Consider the following 24,833-nt stretch of genomic DNA (forward strand, 5'->3'; position numbering starts at 1 on the left):
GCTATCTCTGGATTAAGTAGAGGTGGTTCAACTGTGAATTTGCAATGCTATTTCTTGTTAGGTCTGGTTCTTATAATACTAATTTACAACAATGCAAACACTGATCTTGCTTAAGGTAAAAAGGAATCCCATGCTCTGGGTTTTGAGGAAATATAGGTTTGTGATATTTGAGCACAATGGGTATCCAGGTATTCGGGGAATGTGCTAAACAAAGGGGAATAAGAATCATTGACTAAAGAGGCACAACACTCCACATGACTTAGGTGAGAAGGTCTTAAAGAGAAGGGCCAGCCAGGCAAAAAGTTCCTGTGGAGCTGCACTGCCACTCAACAGGCCTATTGGATCTTTAGCAAAGGAGGGAGAGTATAATCAGAGCAGGCAGAGAACAAAACAAAGGAGAGGGGCTAGGGAGGAGAGGGGACAGACAGTAGAGGAGTTACGATTAGACATCATATTTGTAAAATATATATAGGATTATAATAGAACTAAAGCATGACATAAATTCTATAGTTCCTCCTTTTGGGTCAAGAATCTGGCGGGGCGCCTGGGTGGCACAGTCAGTTGGGTGTCCAATTTCAGGTGATCTTTGGATCATGATCTCGGGGTAGTGAGATCGAGCCCCAAGTCAAGCTCCACTCTCTTTCTGCCCCTCCCCACCCCGGTCTCTCTCTCTCTTTCTCTTCTCTCTCTGGAAAAAAAAAAAAATCTAGTGATTAAGAATCGGTGAAAGCCAAGGATCTTGCCCAGGTAGTTGCCCCTGCCTCAACACATACCTTGACACACAACACTCATTTTCTGGAGCCCTAGAACACCACGCACCCCAAATGAATGCATTTAAGCTAATGCATTATTTTTACACTGAGCTGAAGCTGCTGACTAGGAACCTACAGAGAAGCAGCAGGGGGTTGGACACCAAACTGAAGCTCACTTCTAAGGTCATAAAGGTCTGATTCCCATCAAGCAAATAGTGGCTAAAGGGTTTCTTGGGGCAAAGATAAGTTGGGGTCCTGGAGGAAGAGAAAAGAAATAAAAGGTGGATCCTGTTCTCAAAAAGCTTGATATCTGAAGTATAAGGACATAATAAGAACCCAGGCGAGGGGTGCCTGGGTGGCTCTGTCGGTTGAGCGTCCGACTTCGGCTCAGGTCATGATCTCACAATTTGTGAGTTTGAGCCCGGTGTCAGGCTCTGTGCTGACAGTTCAGAGCCTGGAGCCTGCTTCGGATTCTGTGTCTCCTTCTTTCTCTGCCCCTCACCCACTTGTGCTCAGTCTCTCTCTATCTAAAACATAAAAAAAATATTTTTAAAAAAGAAGCCAAGCAAAAAATAGTACATATTGTATGATTCCACTGGTATGAAATGATAGAAAATGCAAACTATAGTAACAGAAAGCAGATCAGTGGTTACCTGGGGAAGAGGATGGGAGAGAAAAGGGGTAAGAGGATCACCAAGGGGCATGGAAAACTTTGGGGGTGATGGGTATGTTCACTATTGTGATTGTGGTAGCCATTACTTATATGTGAAAATATATCAGATCGTATATTTTAGACACATGCAGTATTATATGCCATTATACTCCAACAAACAATACTTTAATAATATATCATTTCTATATGATTAAAGGCATTTCTAAAAATTAGCCTATGTAACATACTGAAAATTAAAAAAAAAATATGTCTGGGAAAAAATTAATTCAATAAATACAATGGAGGACAAGACCATCAGGATTTTGGACTTTTATAGAACCTGGAAGGTTCCAGAGATCATTTAACTCAGCAATTGCAGACCTGGAAAACTGTTTTTAAAAATACTCAGGACTGGCCACACCCCAACCAATTAAGTAAGGATTCCTGGGTGCACAGTCATGGCATTGTTTTTTAAAGTGATTCTAATGTGCAGCCAGGAATGAGAAGCAGTCAAATTCAAACTCCTCCCTGACACAGGAGGACAGAGAAGCCCAGAGAGAGGGTGGGTTTGCCCCTGACCACACAGCCACTGGGTCCCAGAACCCAGGGAGGACAGCAACAGGATCTCAACGCTACTGGGTCCTCAAAACCACATTTTCAGCTCAAACTAGGATAGGGCATCCCGTGCATTTCAAGCAAATTCTTGGCATCCAGACATGCTCAGGGCGGACAGCAGGAAGAATTACTCAGAACCTCAAAGGTGCATTATTTCAGGGCTGTGCTAACACGTGAGAAGCGATGTTTCAAAACGAAAGCTTCCTTTTGTTCCCTCAAAAATATCTGGTATAAGCCAGATAATACTTACTGAAAGAATCTCAGCAGATGGCACCAGGCGCTCTGTGGGGGACAGGGGCAAGTTGTTACTTTAGGAACTGGCACAGTTCTCAGCGTTGGGACGAGTCTATCTGGCACTACAGGGGCTCTTCATTGTGGTTTCCAGGTTGGCCCCGGGCAGAAGTGTGAGTGGGTGAAGTTTGTCTTCGTGGCTACTGCTGTTCTGTCTCTCACCTTGGCTCCTGTGTGGGTGCAGGGGTGCCCATGGGACCACACATCTCACCTGCTCTGCCTGGGCCAGCTAGCCAGGTTTTAGGTGGTTTCTCAGCTCCTCATCCAAACATGTCTGATTTCCAGGGTCTCATCCCCTCGGGGCTTTGCTTATCCATCTCTGGAAAACTAATTAAAGTTATGATGTTAATACACAATAATTGTTTTAATGAGTTATGTCCTCCCCACCCCCCAGTATATTAACTAGATTCTAGCAAGATAACATATCTGGGAATTCTTTGAAATGTTATATAAACATAATTACCATTTGGGGCAATGAGGAGAATCAAAGTTTTAGGCGAAATATATAATCCCTAAAAATTTCCAAGCAACCTGATGGGGGAAAATATACCAAGATTGGGGGTTTGCCATAGAATTCCTCAAATCACATCCCTTAGGGAATTCCCTACAGACTGTGGGGCCTCACAGAATGCTTTTCCTGAATTTGTCTATTCTTTGTTCACTGCATTTTGTGCTCATTGGAGATGGCAGCATTTATCTTTCTGGGAAACAGAGAGCCACCTTAAAGACACTACAGTGGAGATAAAATGTCAAGAAATTCTGCTCACAGGGCTTTATAATTATTACCTAGTTCCTCTTCTGCATGGAAGGCTGGCACTGGCAGAGCAACTTGCCTAGCCTTAGGGACAAGGGCCTCCTTCCTGGGGGACTCAGTACTGCAGCCTGAGGCAAGAGGCGCCCTCAGTTCCTGTAACTCTGGGTCCTCCATAGCCCTTTCTTCCATTAGGAAAGCTGAAATTGGAAAGCTCTTGCTGGCAAGTGGCAGCTGCATGTGGTACGTCTTGTCCCTAAAGAGGGGTGTGGCCAGGTATGTAATTAACCTTCCTCTGGGGAAGCAGAGTCTGCAGGCAGCCAGGAGTCCAGAGCCCTCTGGCTTCATCTGTGAGTGAAGCAGCAAGGTGAGGAGGGAGAAGGTAAGCACCATCCTGACTCCTGGCAGACGGGGAGACACGGGGCACTCAAGCTCAGGGGAAAGGATTAGGCTATTGGCATCAGGGTGGCCGCCAACACTGGTCCAATGCTGCTGTTTGGAAGCCTGATGTTTCCTCCTCTTGCCATTCAGAGTTTCACCAAAAATATATATATATTTTTTAAATGAGTGGCATGATTGCACAACTGGTAAAATAGCTTTGCATAACAGTGACAGAATTTTTGGCTTCTTTGGATGGGTTTTCTTTGAACATTTCACCTTTGTTTTCACAAATCCTCTTAGTGTGGAATGGCTTAGTTCACTTGGACATTTTTTTTAAGCCTGTGTCATGACCTAACCCAGATTAATTTTTACATGCTGTCGATGGCTTCCTCAAACTTTTAAAAAGCCAAGTGAATGGGGATGGTCAACAGAAGTATGCAAACATGAAGTTGTTGGCAGAAGGGTGGCATATGGCCCACAGTGATTTATAAAGTACTATCCTGTCTACTTAAAAACCAGCACCTGAGGATCCCGAGGCAGCCCCTGGACCACACCCGTCCCCCATCCTGTCTGCTCGCCTTGGGCAGGCTGGTGGAGACCTGGCTTGAGGCTGCAAAAAGAGGGCTTCTCCTGATGCAGGGGGGTGGTGCACCTGCTCTCTTCCTGGCCCTGGTTCCCTTGACCACTCTACCTTTCAATGCCCCTGATGTGGATTTGGCATCCCAGTACTGTTGTTTCTGAACATACATGGGGTTCAGGTGTGTGGATACATGACCAAACAGGTACAAGTCAGCCCATCCTTTCTATTTGCTGGGAAACTCCCTTCATCAATCTTCAAGCGATATGTTGAACACTCTTTCACAGAATCCCTGTGTAAACAAGTCCTGCGGAGGACAGCCTGGCCTGGGGAGCAGAAGACGGGTCTCATGTTCACGAACCTGGGTCCTATTTTCAGCTCTAATTCAGCTGTAATGGAATTTTAAAGCCAGAGGGAGCCGGAAATATCAGTTGTCCCAGTGGATTATTAATAACACCCCTTTCACTTTAAAAAAGACTTGGCCTGAGCAATAAACTATATGGTCACCTGTGAATACAATACATGAAAGATCGAGAGTAAAGTGAGTTGTCCTGCATCTCAGGATTAGTTGGTGGCTGAGCTGGGTCTGGAACCCAGGCCTCCCCACACCTCATTCTGGCCTCTCTGCCAAGTCACTCACTCCCTCTGTGACTCAGGTTCCCTGTGGGAAGCACTGTATCTGTACAGCCCAGACGGAGAGCTGGTAGATTTATACTGGCTTGCCAAAGAGAAGTTCAACATGAATGCTAGGAGTTCAGGGGATTGTTCATCACAAGGTCAAGTTATTCTATTTGCTTCAGGGTCTAATGTTAGCCTATGGCCATGTTTGGATAATGATAGAAGCTCTTTTAAAAATACAGAAGTTAATTTTTACCCATCCTCATATAACTTATTATAATTTGCTTCTGGAAGTTTTGATACAATGTGACCAAACATGAAAACCCAGCCAGATCTTTCAGAACTACTCTGTACTTTGATGTTAAAACAAAACCAGAAACAATCTAAAGCAGACACTGATCTGTTCTAATCTCTTAGTATATACTGGGCACGAAACTAATAGCTGTCATTCTAGCCAGTAGATCTAGAGGATCACAATGGAAGTTTCCTGGAATTCTTAAGGAAATGACAGATCTGCTTAGATAGTCTAGTCTTCACTGATGTACTTTCATTTCCTTCCTGTGTGGTTTCTCCCTAAGAAAACGTATATAAACAATGTCCCTAGCTCTTATATCCCCTCACTCCTTTCCAAATTTCTAGTCTACTGGTTCCCAGGAGTGAAATATATTTTAGAAAGGAACTTTAATTTAATATTACTTATGCCTGTAAGTGTCTAACCCTTTATTATGTATTCTTTGTGCTCTTTCTGGGGGGTAGAACAGCATCCTTTGGAGATGGCTGGCACTGGGGTGTATGAAGCAGGACTGGAGAAAGTGGGAGGTCCTCTCCTCTTTCATTAACATTATATCCGGTTCAGGTTCCACAATTTAAAAAGGAGGAGAGTCCTTGGAACTAGCTCAGAAAAACTCCTAGATGACTAAATAATAATAAAACCAAATCCATAAGGAGGGGCAAAAGGGCCTGATGTTATTTAACTTGGACAAGACTAGAAAGCGATTTGATGATGGTGTTGAAAAGCATGGAGGGTGGTCATGGAGGTCAACCATCAGCCATTCACCTGGACAGCTGAGAGTAGACAAACCAAGCCCAGATATTGGTGGGGGCTGCAGCATGAAGGGTATTGAGTGAGTCAGGAAGTAGTCCCTCATTATGCAAAAAAATACCTTAGAAAGAATTATACAGGTAAGGTCTGAAAGATGGGGCAGTCAAATAACCCTTTAATTTTTAAAGTCTTTGTTTTGTTTTGAGGCTCATGTTAACATATTCCTTAATTCGTACTACACGCAAGACCCTTCTTAGGTTCTTAGGTTTTACATCTCATTCTATTTTTTCTCTCATTCACCCTCTTTCTTGCTCTTGACACCATATTCTTTTTTTTTTTTTTTCAACGTTTATTTATTTTTGGGACAGAGAGAGACAGAGCATGAACAGGGGAGGGGCAGAGAGAGAGGGAGACACAGAATCGGAAACAGGCTCCAGGCTCTGAGCCATCAGGCCAGAGCCCGACGCGGGGCTCGAACTCACGGACCGTGAGATCGTGACCTGGCTGAAGTCGGACGCTCAACCGACTGCGCCACCCAGGCGCCCCGATTGACACCATATCCTTAAGATCTACCTATGTTGCCGATTATATTTCTAATATTTCTAATGCATTGTTTCTAACTGCTTTTTATTGTTTCTTATTTATATGCACTCTTTGCTTATCGAATCCTCTGGACATTTCTGTTGTTTCCAGTTCTCACAAAGCATGCCATAATGAATATACTCATATGTATAGTTGAACACCCTTTAGATCTGGTTGATGGGGAGCAGGGGAAGGGAAAGGGGTAGGCTAGATGACCTATGTTTTCTTTAAGCAATGCGGAATACTGAATTGTCCATAAGATATGGAGACACATGATCTCATGAGGTCTAATCTAGTATTTCAAATATTTAGAAGCTTTTCTGAGTTCCTTAGTAATTTACTAAGACTTTAATAAGAGACTGAAATAATATTCTGGAACTTAAAGAGTGTGATCTTCAGTGATCTCCCCTTCTCAATGTCATTTTCTTCAACTTGGGCTAGTCAATTCTGGAAGCATTTTATTTCTCTATATTGGTCATTGATTACCTGGACAAAGCAAATGCAATGTTCTAAGAAATCGTATTAGTCATAAGGTTGAGTAAAGTTTCTAAACTGTTTTGCTATTTTTTAAAGTTTATTTATTTATTTTGAGAGAGAGAGAAAGCCGGCACACATGTGTAAGTAGGGGAGGGGCAGGGTGGGGAAGAGACAGAATCCCACGCAGGCTCCATGCTGACAGCACAGATGTCGGGCTCAAACCCACAAACTTCGAGATCATGACCTGAGCCATGATCAAGAATTGAATGCTCAACCGACTAAACCACCCAGGCACCCCTAAAATGGTTTGATATTTTAAATGTTTATTTTTTTTGAGAGAGAAAGAGAGAAAGAGAGCATGAGCAGGGGAGGAACAGAGAAAGAGGAAGAGAGAGAATCCCGAGTAGACTCCACGCTGTCAGTAAGGAGCCCCTTGCAGGGCTCAATCTTGATATTTTAATGATTGCAAAACCTGATGGCACTCAGTTGCCGGACATTAGATCCGGCAAAACACAGTTGCCAGACATTAGATCCTGAATCACCAGGGAAGGGATTAGAACCTTAATAATGATACATTGTATTTATATAGTGTTTATAATTTATAGTGCTATTCATAAACATAATCCATCTCATTGAATCCTACAAAAAAACCTGTGAGATAGGTAGGGGTAGGATTATTATAGCTAGGTAGGGAGAGCTTCAATTGTAGACGAAGAAATGGAGGTTCAAAGCAATTGAGTTATCCAAAGTCACTTGGTGATTTAAGTGACATTGCTGGAAGCAGAGTGTGGGTCTTCTGAAGTTCCATCCAGCCTTTCTGCAGCATCATGTCTAATGCTCAGAGAAACGATCTACTTTAGATTCAGAGTTATCCCCTGAGATGGACTTTCTGGAGTATCTGTTTTTTTCAATTATTTTGTGATGTTAATGAGAAGGCTGTAGCCACACACCCTCTGTTTGTCCCATTAGTTGAACACCTGTTCATAAAAACAACTCAACTGGGTAAAAAAATAAGGGCTATATAATTGAGTTGCATGGCAACAAGCAGCATGAATGGTTGGACTTTGGCATACTTTGGAGCTCCAGAAAGTACCAAGTGCATGTCATTTTATTCATTACCTAATTACAGTCATAAAATAAGAATGGCAGTTGGACCATTAAAAAAATAATTGATTCCAGTAGGTTTGCACAAGGAGATAATTCCATTCTTCAGAGTCTTTTCTAGACATTTCAAAATGTACAAATAACCTGAGGAAGTTATAGCTGCTTGCATTAGACAGGTTACAGAGGCCTACATGTGCAATACCATGAAACTCCCTAATTATTGTTCCTTGTTATATAATTAGGGCTCAGGCAAAAATATCGTAGAACCTGGTACACATTTTCAAAAAATTAATCATGGTGAAATGTCCCCAGAATTACAAATGGACAGCCCCTTTTCAGAGTCAGGCACTAGAAATAAGCACCTCTTCAGAAAAAAAAAAATCTAAAGTGACTAAATGGCTACAGAGCAATAGGACAATTCTACTTGATTCTCAGTTATCTGTGTGTGGCTTCATGGTATGAACCTTTGTGTGTGTGTGTGTGTGTGTGTGTGTGTGTGTGTGTGTGTGTATGTGTGTGTGTGTGTGTGTGTTTTAAATAGGCTCAACACTCAGCACAGAGTCCAACACAGAGCTTGAACTCATGACCCTGAGATCAAGACCTGAGCTGAAATCAAGAGTCCAATGCTTAACCAACTGAGCCACCCAGGTGCCCTTCACTGTATTAGATATTTTAAATACCGGACTGATTTCAGGGTACCTACGTGGCTCAGTTGGTTAAGTGTCAGACTCTTGATTTTAGCTCAGGTCATGATCTCCTGGTTTGTGAAATTCTGCTTGGGATTTTCTCTCCCTGTCCCTCCCCTACTTGTACACACGCGTGCTCTCTCACTCTCTCTCTCTCAAAATAAATAAACAAAATACCAGAATGATTTTTATCATCAGTGTTTAAATTTTTGAGCACCCCTCCTCTTCTATGTAACAAACATACATCTCCCTACCCTGAAGCCTATTCATCTAATTAATTTAATTAATGTTCTAAATCAAACAGAATTAGGAAGCCAAATAAGTTACCACAAATGAATAAAATAACACATAAAAAGCATATTTATTATCTTCCATTTTGACTTACTTGTGCCATTTTTCCTGTCCACAAACTGTTTAGAAAGTTAATCTTTTTGTAATTTGCTTCTAACCTTAGTAGTGTAACTTTCTCTTTATGTTTAATAGTTTTCTTTAGAAAACATTGAGATTCCCCCTGCCTACTGCCTTAGCAGAAATCTATTTGTCTGATTTCTGGTGCATTAGGGCATCAGACATTTTCAAAGAGATTTGATAATTCAATTTACTTCACAAGTCTCTCCCCTCCTGGATTATCTGGTTTGAAAAGCTCTGAGCACATGGCTGTGCCTGGTGGAAATTTCTAGTGCAAGCCGTATTTGTTCCTTTGTTTATATTTGATCATAGGACCAAACTTTGTTTGAGATGTAATGAACATTCACACTTACTAAGCATTAGCACAACCATAGTAACAATACCCAAAGCAGGCAGAGGCCCCAGCATATTCACCCCATCAGACAAATTTGTATCCTACCCATTCAAACTGGAATAAAAAGGAAATGTCAGGAAATTTGAAACTGTAGTGTATCCTCTTATTTTTAACCACAAAGCTGCAACAATAGGTTTTCTTAAGGGCAAAACGCAGCCTTCTGTTCATTACCATGGTTAGGTATGTATGTTTCTGTCTTCTAAGATTCTAACAGAACTGCATCTTGCTTATCTGTAACAGCAGTACAGATACCTAAATTCAACAGGAATGTTTTTACTATCCCTCACCAAAGTGAGAACTTTAACATTTTACATATAAGGAGACCAGTATCCAGGTTTGCCTGGGACACTTGAGGTATGCTGTTGCCTTGATGTAATTACTCACAACACTCCTTTTACACATATGTGTTCTAGGTTAGATGGCAAATTATGTGGTCACGTTAATTTAACAGATAGGCTGAATATTAAAAAAGCACCTTGGTTCAAAATGTTTCATGGGCTCCTCAGTTGTCCTTTGAAGTAGAATCCAGGCACAAACTGTTCAGCAAACCAAGGGCATAGCCTGTAATGGGCCACAGCATTCCTCTTTCTTGGGTCAGTGACATTAGTAAACTGTTGATGAGGAATAACATGATAATTTAAACCTAGGCCGTGCTGATCATCAGAATTTCAGAGGAGAAACGACCTCAGAGGTCATCTGGCCCAACATCTTCACTTTCCTGGGTGAATAAATCATTACACTTTTGGAAATATAAATGTCATTTTACAGTCTTCTAAGTTGTTTCTTGAGCAGAATCTCACTGAATCACAATTACAGTAAATAGAAAAGGAAGAAAGTTTTTCACCACATTTTGCAGAGAAGAGAAGTAAGTTTTAAAAAAATGAAACTCAGCCAAGATGATGTGACTATTAAGTAGAGGAGCTAAAAGTTGAAATGCAGGTCTGACTCTTTGCCCAGTGCTCTTTCCAATATCCTATACCAGTTTAATATTTTCATTCATTAATGAAGATTTAAAATATATCCTCTACATATAATCCATTAAAGATATACAACACTCCCTCTCTAACTAAGGCTATACACTCAAAAGAATCTTATTTCGGCTTCTCTCTTTCTCCTCCCACCTGCAAAGAGCTCTGGCCAGCACCTCTTGGTGGCTGGCCCAGGAAATGCAAGGCACAAAACTTTTCCTATCCCCTTCTTTCTTTTGCCTTGGGTAAAAGGATGAGGAGAGGACCATGCAAAGTAATCTCTGGGTTTTTCTTTATTGATCATTAATTATGTCTCAGGTAACCTAGAAGTCACATCAGTGCTTCTCAACATTCCCCTTTGTCCTCTTTCCCCTTCTTTATTTCATCTATGACATGAATATAGCTCTAATGACTGTGCCTTTATAAGAGATGGGAAAGTCATAGTTCCTGAGGTGAAAATAAAGTTCAACCAGCATGCACTCAATATGTATTCACTGCACATCCAACAATGTGTCTGGGACTATTCTGGATACTTGAGATACATCAGGGTTGTGCTATAAACCTCTAACTTCCTCAAAGTTTCCTGAAAACCCCTTCGGTATCTGCACAGAACCTCATTTCTGTAAGCCAAATCTTAATTAAAACTTTTTCTTAAGTATTTGCTTTCAAAGTGAAATGATATCTTATGAAACTTCTTGAAGATATTTCAACAGGATTATTTTCTACTTTTCTTCTGTAACAAATATGTAGCATCTTAGTTACACTCCCTCTTGTGGGTTAGCCTGGAGTTCTACCTACAATTTATCATGTTCTGTCTAAAGAAAATTTCTTCTGAGTTTGTAACAATCATGATAGAGATTGACTTTTGGAAAAGCAATCTGTTTACAATATGGAGATCTTCTATAAGGAGATTACAGAAATGGGGTTGCCTTCTTTCATTTGCCCATTTCTTTCTTTCTTTCTTTTTAAAGCTTATTTATTTATTGGGGTGGGGGGAGAGAGAGAGAGGACTCCAAGCAAGCTCCATGCTGTCAGCATAGAGCCCGTCACAGGGTTTGATCCCATGAACCATGAGATCATGACCTGAGCCAAAATCAAGAGTCAGATGCTCAACTGACTGAGCCACCCAGGCCCTCTGCCCATTTATTTAGAAGGAGGTAGACCAATATTCTGCTTATTTCATATCACAAAAAAGTCTGAGATTTTATTATTATCTTGAACTATTTCCCCATGTTTCTACATACAAAGCTTTGACTTAGAGTATGAGTTGGGCTACCAATGAAAAGAAGTCAATGTGTACACAAAGAATTGTATGTGCAGGGTTAATGATTAATTCACTGCTGGAAGTCATTCACAGACACTCCCCACACCCACCCCCACTACTGCCTCCAATATCTCTTTATATCCTGCTATTTTCTGTAAGTAGCTGTAGAAAGTCTAGACAACTGAGGAACTTGTTTCAACAACAGCTTCAGGAGATTCCTTAATCAATTCAATGTGACTCTGTAAATCTAGCAATTAGGTAGCAGCAATAGTCACTAAGATCCAGCTGGCCTGGTTGAAGCCAACCTTTATATTCCATCCTGTCAGATGCCGAAAACTATTCATTTGTACACTATATTATTCACATAAGACATGTCATCTTTCAATTTATGTCTGTACCAATTAAAGAAGAGCATGTGTGGAAAAGAAAGCCAGCCTGGTTGGTGGTGCTGTTGGTATTAACTGAAATCACTAACCCATTTAACTGGGTCAGAGCCATGTTGGTCACCAAGGTTTCGAAACATGTCACAGGGAGGGAGACATTGCTGCCAGGCTGGCTCCACCCCACAGGGAAGCCAGGGTAGACACAGGGACAGGGCACTGCCTTACTTTTGTCCCAGGAGGTACCACCTGGCTTTACTGCTCCTCTTTCCACAACCACCATCAAGGTTCTTTGGTCTACATGGCTACTTAATGCAGAGAGTAAATACAGTGTAGTGGCTAAGAACACAGATGCAGAAGCTAGACATTCTGGGTTTGAATCCCTGCTCTACCACTCACTACATTTGTATTTGGGGAAAGTTATATACATCTCCTTGGGAAAGGTATAGAAGTTTCCATTTACATCAGTTTCTACATGTATAAAATGGAGACAGTAAGAGTGCCTATCCCATAATGCTGCTTCCTCTGATGATTATATGAGTTAATGCATCTAAGATGTAGGACTATGCCAGGCACATAGTAATTGATCAATAAATATGTTGTTATTGTTGTAGCAGGGATGAGATTTCTGTATGCAATTCAAAAGATAGGAATCTACTCCATGCTGTTTCAGGCAGTAAGGACCAAAAGATTAGAAGGCTGGAAAGTTATTTTTTCCAATGTAATGTTTTGGTTTTGAACATGGTCAGTCCTGGTTGTTGAAAATACAAAACAGTGTTTTTCCAACTTATGTCCTAAATCAAGTCATGCCAGATGCCAATTGGTTAAGTTCAGGTCAGCAAATAATGAGCCCTATTAAGTGCCAGATACTCCTAATGAATGCTGGAGAGATATAAATGTTTAAGAGATGACATACCCCACCCCCCTCCGACAGAAGAGCATATAATTTAGTGGGGAAGACACGCCCAGGAACAAATTATTTTTTTTAAGTTTATTTATTTATTTCGAGAGAGACAGAGCATGTGCACATGGGGAAAGGGCAGAAGAGAGAGAGAAAATCCCAAGCAGCCTCCATGATGTCAGCACACAGCACGACGCAGGACTCAAACTCATGAACTGTGAGATCATGAGGTGAGCAGAAATCAAGAGTCAGACACTTAACTGACTGAGCCACCCAGGTGCCCTCAAATTATTTTAAAATGATTTCAATTTAGTCATTATTCTCTTACGCCAACACAGCCTAGAAAAATCTACCCACCAACTCATAGAGTATTTGTTCCTACTTATATTTAACTCCTCGCTACTCATCTTCTGATCTATTAATGCTTCTTCATTAATAGATGAAAGGATAAATCGAGAAGTGGTGGTGAGAAATGAGCAAAAAAAAAAAAAAATACCAACAACTAAATTCAAATCAACGCACAATGTAGAAGTGCTAATGAGAAAACATGCTTAAGATATGCCATCCTCCACCCTTCTATCCCCACCTCGTTAGTTTTGAAAACTTCCATCCAGAGATACATCTTATGATGGAGCAATATAGACAGGTTTTGCTTTGTGTGTGTGTGTGTGTGTGTGTGTGTGTGTGTTTAAGGTTCTGATTTCAACCCTTGTGCTTTACCATTCCAGAAAAATTTTTTAAAGAAATTGGCTCAATAGGTTAAGTGTTCAACTTCGGCTCAGTTGTGAGTTCTCACAGTTTGTGGGTTCAAGCCCAGCATTGGGCTGTCAGTGCAGAGCCTGCTTGTGATTTCCTCTCTCTCACTCTCTCTGCCTCTCCCCCACTCACTCATGAATGTGCTCTCTCTCTCAAAATAAACTTTAAAAAAATAAAAAGAAATTGCAACTCAGAAAGAGTGAAACTTATAAACTGTTCTTACCAACTTGCCACCCAAGAGACACTCCACTGAATGCCTAGCTCACAGTTATTTAAAGAACAATATCTTCCATAAGCAAGCACTTTATAGTTTAGGAATACTTCCCTACAATAATATCATATGAACTTTACAACAAAGCTGTGAGCTAGGTGAAGGTGTGTGTTACTATATCCCTTCTTTACATGAAAGAAATGGAGGCTCGGCAAAGTGATGTTTTGAATGATCAGTGATGTGGAAATGTTGGGGTTCAGAACCGATGGCCAAGAAAGAATTTTTGAGATGTCTTGTGTGCAAAAACACAGTTTTATTAAAGCACAGGGACAGGACCTGTGGGCAGAAAGAGCTGTACTGGGGTTGTGACAAATGATTAATTATATACTTTCAAGTTGGGAGGGGGTTAGGGATAGCATTAGGTCTCTAAGAAATTTTGGAAGCAAGTTTTCCAGGACCTTGAGGGAGTTAGCTGTTGTTAAGAAAAGGTCATTTATTACTGTTTAATAAAACTTTAGTCATGAGGGGCACCTGGGTGGCTCCGTTGGTTGGGTGTCCAACTTCGGCTCAGGTCATGATCTCACAGTGTGGGTTCGAGCCCTGTGTCGGGCTCTGTGCTGATAGCTCAGAGCCTAGACCCTGCTTTGGAGTCTGTGTCTCCCTCTCTCTCTGCTCTTCCCCCACTCATGCTCTGTCTCTCTCTCTCAAAAGTAAATAAAAATAAAAACCTTAGTCATGAGACCCTTCAGATATATATCAGGGGGCCATATGCTTGGAGGATGATTGCTAACATATATTTGGGGGGTAGAGATAAAGGAAGTTTCCAAAGGAATTTTTATATATTAAAGGAGACTTATAGGATCTTGGAGGTCGGGATAATGTTAAGCTAATATTGCCTTTGGCCCTGAGCAAAGTATTAACATCCAGGCAGCTGAGTTCCTAGAGGAAGGTCACTATGCCAGTTTCAAAGACTTGTCAGTGGGCTGTAAGTAGCAAGGAAATTTAATTTTTTCTTTTGCCTTTGTTTCCCACATCAGTCAGTATTTTGGGATTTCTAACTGCTTGTCCTCAGGACTATATTAACTCAGATTTCATTCTGCTCTTAATTCTGCTGGGTTTCCTGGAAGAGAGGGGCTTCTAAGGCAAGAAGAAAGCGAATTAAGAGGAATGCCTGGAAAGTTGTAAGCTGAATTAGCAACTACACAAAGCACACATAAAAGGACACATCAGGGGCGCCTGGGTGGCTCAGTCGGTTGAGCATCCGACTTCAGCTCAGGTCATGGTCTCACAGTTTGTGGGTTCGAGCCCCACATCAAGCTCTGTGCTGACAGCTCGGAGCCTGGAGCCTGCTGTCTCCCTCTCTCTCTGTCCCTCCCCTGCTCGTGCTCTGTCTCTCTCTGTCTCTCAAAAATAAATAAAAATGTTAAAAAAAATTTTTAAAAAGCACACATCAGATATACAGAACTTAAAAGAAGGCAGCCCTTCATATTTTTAAGCCTTGGGTTTCCAGCTCCCAAGAGAGATGCAATCCCAGAGCAAGGCTGAAACATCGAAAACCAAACTGATGACCCCTTTGCCTGACAAACCTTGGTGGGGATAAGAGGTACTTGGGATGGTGTGGCTCCTGGCCACTAGCTGGAATGGCAGGAACTCAAGTACAAGTTGGCATCTCAGTCTTCCTGCCTCATTGAGTCAAGTGCAGCATGTTCTGGAAGAACAGCGTGCTTGTCATTGTGAGCTGGCAGGTGGTTCTGCATGTGCCCAAAGCTGTTACCCTGAGTCAAAATTTAAGAGCTCCGATCTTATGGACAAACTTGAACAAATCTCCCCAATTTATCTGCACCTCAAACAATGGAGTCAGAACAAAAGTTGAGGGGGGTGAGTTTCCTTGGTGTTAAGTAGACACTAAGGCTTTCCCAGGAGGCACGTGGAGGTCTGCATGAAGGCTGCAGTAGCAGCAAAGGGGATGACGCTGGAGAGACCATAACAGGTCAGCAGTGCCTGTCCCACGCTGGGAAAGACCGGCTGCTGCCAGCTCCAGTTCTTCAGTAAATAACAGACAATGACTCACATTAGAGCTCAATGATGCAAATAGTTGATTCAGTGATATCTTAGAATCTGTGACATCAGTAGAGCATAAGGAGAATATATTTTAAAGGCATAAATCAATCTTGTTACTCACAACCCCACAAACTGCCTTTACTGCTAGAGCCAGAATTCAAAGTAGAATTCTGAGTCTTCCTCCAATGCTGCAGACAAGTTAGTTAACCTTTCTCAGCAGCAAAAGAGGACTAATTCCATTCTGATTACTAGGAGAGGATTGTGAGAGAAACCGAAAGAACAAATTGCTTTTGAACTGGAGCTCAGCATTCCATGCTCATGGTATGGCAGTCCAAACACTTGAGCACATTATTTGGTTTTACAGGTTTATACCTATTTTAAATCCACCGCCTAGTAGTCTTTTTTAACACTTCCTGTCTATCCCTTCATCCTTTCTTCTTCTTCTACTCAGTCATTTAAAATCCATATCTGTTGTTTCCATTCAGAGACTTTGATATTCACTTTGGGTGGTGGTGGGAGAGTGGATCATTGATATGGTTAACATGTTTTATTTTGTTTTGTTTTGGTTTGTTTTGTTTTAAAGTTTAGAATCAACTCCTGACTTCCAGGAGCTCTGTAGAAGGGAAAATAGGAACATTTCTAGCATAAGACAGACAAAAGATCTACCATAATTGGTTTTCCATACATCTTTTGTATTGTTTTTTGTGACCCATGGAAATAAACTAGCCTGGAGACAGAGTCTAAACTCTCAAAAAATACTTCAAATCTCCTGCTGGGCTGGAACAGGAAATGCTTTTAAACAGTAAACAGTAAACATATGGAACCTTTTAGCCCCAAGAACTTATGCAAGATGAAAACATAAATAGCTGTGAGAGGTTTAGATATTTCTCCTAACAATTTTGGCAAAAAATAAGTTTGACAGCACACGTATCGATGAGGATGTAGACCAAAGGAAATGCTAGACACTGTTTGTAGAGCACAATCTTGTTCAACAACTTTGGAAAAGAAGTTGATATCCTGTTGAAAAGTTAAAAGCCACGTATCTTATGACCTGTTTCACTCATGTATACCCTAGAGAAACCTCTTGGATGTGCTTCAGAAGGCATATGAAAAAATGTTCCGAGAGGCCATGTTCATAATATTAAAAAACTGAAAACAATCCAAATATCCACCAGCAGGAAAGGGCCTAAATATAGTATAGTCACAAGATGGAAACACTACTGAATATGAATGAACTTCTCTACATGCAGAAATATGGATGCATCTTGAAAACATGTTGATGAAAAAAGCAATTCACAGAATAATTATGTATAGTATAGAGGTGCCTAGATGGCTCAGTGGGTTGAGTGTCTGACTCTTGATTTTGGCTCAGGTCACTATCCAGGATCATGGTATCGAGCCCCACATCAGGCTCCATACTGAGCATGGAGCCTGCTTAAGACTCTCTCTCTCTCTCTCTCTCTCTCTCTCTCTCTCTCTCCCTCCTTCCCTCCTTCTCTCTCTCTCTTTGCCTCTCTCCCCCACTTGCTCTCTCTCTCTAAAAAAATTTTAAAAAATAATATATATAGTTATATAATATAAAATATACTATATTTTATATAGTTTATATATACTATATACTATATTACATACAGTATATAGTATATATATACTATATACTGTATTACATATAGTATATATACACTATAATATATATATAGTTATATAATATATACACTATAATATACACTATAATAATATGTATAGTTATATAATATAAAATATACTATATTTTATATATTTTATACATACTATATACTATATTACCTACAGTATATAGTATATATATATATATATACTATATACATATATAGTACTATATACATATATGTACTACATATATATATACTATATACATATATAGTACTATATACATATATGTACTACATACAGTATATAGTATATATATACTATATACTATATTACATATAGTATATATACACTATATATAAAATATATGGTATATATAAAATATAGTATATATAAAAAATATATATAGTATAATTTATACTACTTTTATACAACTCAAAAATATACAAAGCTAAAACAAATATGTTCTTTTAGGGATCCATACATAAGTGATAGAATCTAGTTTAAAAGTCAAAGGAATGATTAATACAAAAATCAGAATTTTGATTTCCTCCAGGAGCACATAAGCCAGAGGGTGGGATTGGGAAGGCAATGCAAGTAGGTTCCATAGTCTTGGTAATGATTTAATTCTTAAATTGAGCAGGGTTCATTAGGGTTAATTTATGCTTCATAACTCAAATGTATATTACAAACATCCTTTTGATACCTAAATGATCTTTGAGTGGAAAATAAAAGTGTACACTTCCCTAATCTTCTGGGTAGACTTGATGGAAAACAACTTCCATGTTTTCCCTGAAAATGTAATTTGGTACCAATACAGATAAAACTCTGGGCAAGATGGATCATTAGTCTGATCAGGGATGTCTTTTTAAGAAAAAAAAAAAAGTTTCTAATTTCAACATACTAAATGCTTATTATAGAAAATGGGGAAAACCAGAGAAACATAAAGAAAAAAAGGTATACCATCTGTAGACCCACAATTTAGGTATAATCACTTTTAACGTTTTGTTATATTTTCCTCTAGTTTTTTTAAATATGTAAAACTAGAATTGATATAGCACTTAAAAATATATATTTTCCTATTTCTACTTGGAATCCTGTTTCCCTGAACACAGTAGTGATGCTTTGTGTATACAAATATACATTTGGTGTATTTGTAGTCTAATGTTCGGTTTTAAGTTCTAATACACAATTCATCCATATAAATGATAACATAATTTTAGCATTTTTCTGATTGGAAACTTTAAGAAATTAGAGAAGGATAATCATTTGTCAAGTTTTCCCAGTCCTTTCCACTATAATTTTTAACTTCTAAATCAATTACAGATATTTATATGAAAAGACGGAAGGAATCTTTCTTTCGATGATCTGTTGTCTTAGACTCTGATTTCAATGTAAAAATACGTTTTTCTGGAAGATTTTTAAAAGGGTTTTATATTATTTCTAAAGTTTTGAAAGCAGGGAAAAATTTCTCATGATAATTCATAATTTGAAAGGCATTTTCCCCTTTCCTGACCATACGTACAAAAGATTAATAGCATGGTGTCTAAATGTTTTTTTCCAAGGTATATATTTTTTATTTTTAAAACTTTATTCCTTTAAAACTACCTCAACCTACACTCAAGTGTTGAGATGATTGACAGCATCAGAGGTAGAAGATATTTTAATGCATTTTTACAGCTATAAAGTATAAGAAGTTCTAAACACTTATTGATTTTAATGATGAAATTGTGAAATCTTATAGGAGCTGAAATACTCTTTATATTTCTCCCACCCTGGATTCCTAAAATTGTTCTGATTCAGAAGGACTGTGGTGACACTGGACATTTAAAAAAATTTTTTTTAATATTTATTATTTCTGAGACAGAGAGAGACAGAGCATGAGTGGGGGAGAGGCAGGGAGAGAGGAAGACACAGAATCTGAAACAGGCTCCAGGTTCCGAGCTGTCAGCACAGAGCCCAATGTGGGGCTCGAACTCACAAACCATGAGCTCATAACCTGAGCAGAAGTCAGTTGCTCAACCAACTGTGCCACCCAGGCGCCCCATGACCCTGGACATTTTTACAGGTGACTCTGAGTCCCCACCAGACATGAGCACTACTGCTCCATGCTTAAGGACATTAATCAAACAAAAAACAAAAACAAATACCCAAACTAAAATTCTCTTTTGAAAGCAGCCCTCATGTTAGCCTGGGAGGCAGATCAATATTCCACTCCTATCTGTCAACTTCTGGGAGACACTGACAGCTTGGATGATGTCCCTTGCACCCTGTCCAGAGTAGTTCTGTAACTGATGAATATGGGAGACTCTAACCACATCCAAAGACCCTCCACTTCTCTTGTGGATAGAACAGCACATTATTTTTCTCACTTATGAAAATACTAAATGCTTCAAGAGCCCATTGCTTCCTGAAAGTCCACAGTGAATATAAAGGGGATTTGGGCTAAAGAAAATTGGGAGATGGCCCTAAAAAATGATTCAACGGCTTTTTTTCTCTTTTGGCCAGCTCACCATGGAACTGTTTCTGAGGAGTATCTACCACTGATAACCATTTGGTTTGATATTAATGGCTTTACAAAGAGACCAGATGGCTGGGAGAGGGAGAAAATGGTAAATATGAGCCCACAGCAATGTCAGAAGGTTACCAGTTTGTAGCACTCTCTGTGAGCTAGTTCATATAATAAATACCTTTAAAATAAATAACTACAGGCTTAGGGGACAAGGGTAAAACTGTCTAACCAGGTGTTGGAATTCATTTAGGAAAGAGCCAGCAGTTTTCATTTAACCTCTTGAAAAGATTTATGCATGGCCTTTCCAACCACAAAAGAAAACATAACCACAGGACAAATTACTCTTGAATGCTTCAGAAGATAGAACTATAACCACAGCAACAATAGAACTTATGCAGAGATTAAAGTTTAAGAAGCTTTAAAATATTTTTAGTTCTTTTCATCTGCAAGTGTTTAGACTACCTTCAGAGAAGCTTTTCAACAGTTTCCTCACTGGAAAGAGTTGAGAAGTTTTATAAAGCCAAGGTTACTGGGGTGATTTGGTTTTTAAATTTCCTTTAAAAGAGAGGGAGAGAAGAAACCAAGTACCGGCTGCAAACACTTGTCCACCAAAGAGGACTGAGATAACAGAAACTGAGTTTTGTGGAGAAACAGTAGATAGATCTGACTATAGAGGTCAGATCTTTCGTCCTCATTTCTAGAAATCAAGCTTGTTTGTTTGGTGTACCTTGGAGAAATACGTACTTTCAAACGGACTGCCCACGAGTCTCCTTAGCAGCCGAGCAAGTCCAGTGGCCCTCAGCCAAGTAACCCAAGGAGTACTTCAAAGTCAACCGGAAGCTACCCATGAAACCTCATACAAAGTCCTGTAATAGGAAGTCACAAAAATATAAGAGAAAATGCACCTGCTTAAATGTAAGGACAGTAGCAGCCCTTGAGTTATTTAATAGCAAATATGTAACAGAGAGAAAGAAGTACATGCAGAACAGTCCTTGAACCTGAGTCCAGTTTAGAAATCCATACCTTTGGTTAATATTTCTGAAGGACTGAGGATCCTACAAAGAAGCAAAAATTTCACGGAGAAGAGGCAGTATCATTGTGTCAATGGAATTAGCTGGAAACTTTCTGGGGTAAGAAATCAGAGGCTGTCATTTCCCCTCTCCTGTGTTCTTTTAGGCAAAATGAACAGTGGTGAGTGGTTCCAGCGGGCGGCTTTGGCTGGAATTGGTATTCTAGAAGACAGTCAATGCTCATTCAAAAGCCCCTGCCTTTAAACTGTTGCCCTCCTGATTTTTTTCTGCCAAACTAAAGATATAATGGGCTGCTGAGAAGGGTCTCGCAGAGCACAGGACTGACACTGAAGCTAAGGCTTTTCCCTCCAGGGTGCTGGTCACTCACTGGGCAACGCTGGGATAGTGAGTCTTCCTGTGCCTCAGTCTCCCTGTGCCAACATCCTGGGCTGTTCCAGGAGAGGACCAGAGAAGTTAATCTCCAAGGTTCTCTCCAGTACTGAACTTCTGGGTCAAAGAAAAGGGGAGATAGGTGCCAACAGGAGAGGAGGCATTTCTGACCTGGCTTAAGCCTGTGAGCACTGTGACGGGAGCCATTGGTACAGATTTTTCAATGGGAGGGCACATAACACCCTAAAAACAGGAAGATTTCACTGTAATAGGACAAGTGCCTTGAGCCCAAGACTCTCTTACAGAATGGTTTCTTGTCCTACCTGAAAGCCTCTTCAAGTGGCCCAGAGGAGAGGTAAAGGCATTTATTAGGGAGCACAAGGTGCAGGTCACAGTAGAGAAGGTTGTAACAGCATCAGGTACACTATGCAGGTAGATCAGTGAAGTGTGGCTCCTCTCCAGGCACCAACCACATCAAAACCTGCTCAGGATTATGCTGGATGATTTTGCAATTGTTTGTTTAAACAACAAACCAACGTGATTCCCACACTTGCGCATGTCTTTTACTGTCAGCAAAGTCAAGTCCTGACCTGTTTGCACCAAACCCTCAGCCAAGGTCTTCAAGACTGTAACTTCCTACACCTCCCTACATCTTCAATTGTGAGAAGGGGGAGGAGGGTGCACATCTGCCTTGTTTGGTTTTGTTTCGTTTTGCCCCAGCTCAGAGGCTATTTAAGTATGGAAAGGGTGCAGCAGGAAGTCGTGGTACCCAGAATTTGCTAAAGCGATGTTTGGCTCTGAAGTAAGGAAAATACGAGAGACTTTGAAGTTGGTAATGAAGCGGGCTCTCGACCACGTACGCCCTGCTACAACGTCCAGACAGCGCTAGGCAGTGAACCGCGCGTTGAGGGGAGGCTGTGGATTCTCGGCTTTAGTTAGAAAAACGGGGGTGGAGGGGTGGGAGGGATGGCGAAGCAGGCTGCAGACTGCAGAGTGACTCACACAAGCCCTCAGGTGAGCATTTCTCCTGATGCTCTCAGCTACCGGCCTTGAGAACTCCAGGAGGGAACGACGTGAAAGGGGGAGATGAAAAGTGCTGCTCCAGGCGCCCCCCACCCCCCTCTAAGAAGTAACTGCTGTCCGGGTCATTTCTTTGTAGTAGGGGGTGGGGTGTACAGCCCTCCTAGGCTAAACCACGTTAGAGACAGAACGACGCGTTCCGGTGAGGTGTGTCCCCACCCCCGCGATCTGTCAGGGCTGTCCCTTTGAAGGCGATTTTCAAAACCGCCGCCGAGCCTCCTCCGCTCGTTCCTGGGAGCCTCCGGGCCAGGAGGGCGCGTCATCGTCCTCCGCCGCCCCGGCCCCGGGCCCCGCGGAAAGTTGCCGTGAGAACCGCCGGGCAGGCCCGGAGGCCGGAGGACGCGCGGCTCTGCGGTGGGACCCTTCGGCGCGCCCGGCCAGGAGCCCGGGGACCCGCGCGACCGTGCGCCCGCGGAAGGGGACAGCCCCGCGCGCAGAGGTGCCGGGCCGGCCGCGCCCGGGATCTCCGTCCCTCCGCACGACCCGTCCGCCCGCGGCCTCGCTCACCGCCGCCGCTCCTTCCCTCCCCGCAGGCGCGCCGAGACCATGTCGGCTGAGACCGCGAGCGGCCCCACCGAGGACCAGGTGGAGATCCTGGAGTACAACTTCAACAAGGTCAACAAGCACCCGGACCCAACCACGCTGTGCCTCATCGCGGCCGAGGCCGGCCTTTCCGAGGAGGAGACCCAGGTGAGCCCCGCACGCGCCCCGACCCCCTGCCCGCCGCGGCCGTCTCGCGAATGCGGGGTCCCCCTCGCGCTCGACTCCCACCTCGCCGCCCTCCCCCTATCTTCCGTCGCTTCTGCCGGCACCCCGGGAGTTCAAACCCCGCTGCGCTCCACCGCCGCATCCCAGCTTCCCGGCTCCGAGGGCGCCCCGTCTGCCCCCCAGTCCCAGCTCCCCCAGGAACCATTCAGAAACCTCACGATCACCCTTCCTTCTCCGTGCGTTTCCACTCTCCCCACAGCCCGGGAGAAACGCGCTCTTCTCTCTCCAGGTTAGGAGCTGCGTCCCTGGTCCACTCTCACCGCCCCCAGCCCCAACCCGGCACCGCCACTCAACTTCTCCCCTGGGCTGTGGGCGCAACTTTCGGAAGAGGTGCCTGCTTGCGCTCTCTGAGCCCAGCGCCCTCAAATCTATTCTCGGCCAGAGTCTCAAAGCTGGAAGGCACCTTAAACGATCAGCTATAAACTCCGTCCTGGCTTTGGCAACCCAGGAAACTAAGGCCAAGAGGGAGAGAACCGCCAGGATGGCAAGGGTCTTTAAGCTTGCTCTTTCTACCCGGTCACATTGCAGCTTCCCCTTAGCTGCAGAGCTAACATTGCATATATCGAGGGAGATTTCACATTTTAAAAAATTGCAGTCTTTTTTCTGGAGTTTTCCAAGAAGGTAAGCATCTGACATCACGACTGAAGGGAGTGGAAGCAGATGTCCCCTTAAGTGCATTAGATTGATGTATCTATTTTTAAAAGCACCTGTGTTATTGGGAAATCTGTTTAGGGTAGATGGTGAATGCAACAATGCCCATGATTATTAACCTTCAGGTGCAATGTTGACCCCTTCAGCTGCCTGTTTTTTAAAACCCTGTCCAGAGTTTATCTGACTTCTATTTTCCCTTTGGTCATGGAAAGACAATTAGTTATGCATGAAGATACTACTACTTGGAACCACTCTAGCATCTCTCCCACAGGAGCCCAAAGCACTTCCACACTCCTAGTCTCAACTCTAGAGACATTCTCATTCTTCCCATTTTATAGATTAGAGCATCAAGCACTTTGACCTCTCCTCATCTCGAACCATACTTAGGTGAGGCTTTAAAGCTTGTAAAGGGTGCTTCAGTGTATCGTCAAACCAAGACCCTGGACCCCAAGTCTAAAATGACTTTTACTAATTAAGCCAGATGCACTTTGGAGAAATTGCCCATAGAAAATCCTGCTGTTCCTAGGTCAGATAGAAAGTCAAGTGTATCTGTTTTTAGCAAAGGGAATAGCTGTCTGACTAACCAGAACTTAATGGAAGGTGACTTACTGTAACCCAAGTCTAACAGTTCATGTTTCTTGGAACCCCCTGAGGAGGCAGCCTGCTGAAGCTTTATCATTTAAAATCCCACACTATATGTAGAAAAGAAGAGTGATCACAGAGATAAGAACTCATCTATTAAAAAGAAGGCTGCAGATTTATTGTGGGCACTGTACCAACTGGGGGTCTGAGCTCTTCTCAGTCTCTAATTCCACCACAGATCACCCTTACCTGTAAGGCAGAATAATTATGTTGCCCTTTGTGATGACTGATACTTGCCAGGTATTGTTCCAGTCACCCTCCAAGTATTAAATCACTTGTC

At 41.9% G+C, this 24,833-nt stretch overlaps 1 protein-coding gene across 5 annotated transcripts in view; it reads left to right on the forward strand.

The window, feature by feature from the left end:
- The window catches only part of HOPX (HOP homeobox), a 31,275-nt gene that overhangs the window by 752 nt on the left and 5,690 nt on the right, over positions 1-24,833 (forward strand). For 2 of the 5 annotated variants that reach the window (XM_045473941.1, XM_045473939.1), the window contains exon 2: positions 23,026-23,182. In XM_045473941.1, the coding sequence (XP_045329897.1) occupies positions 23,039-23,182 (144 nt within the window). In that variant the 5' untranslated portion in view covers positions 23,026-23,038. Of the gene's footprint in view, positions 1-22,319; positions 22,427-22,518; positions 22,640-22,692; positions 22,932-23,025; positions 23,183-24,833 lie in introns of those variants that run through there. The other 3 variants (XM_045473944.1, XM_045473942.1, XM_045473940.1) reach the window with 3 other exon arrangements.

Source organism: Leopardus geoffroyi, chromosome B1 (assembly GCF_018350155.1).
Source record: "Leopardus geoffroyi isolate Oge1 chromosome B1, O.geoffroyi_Oge1_pat1.0, whole genome shotgun sequence".
NCBI lineage: Eukaryota > Metazoa > Chordata > Mammalia > Carnivora > Felidae > Leopardus > Leopardus geoffroyi.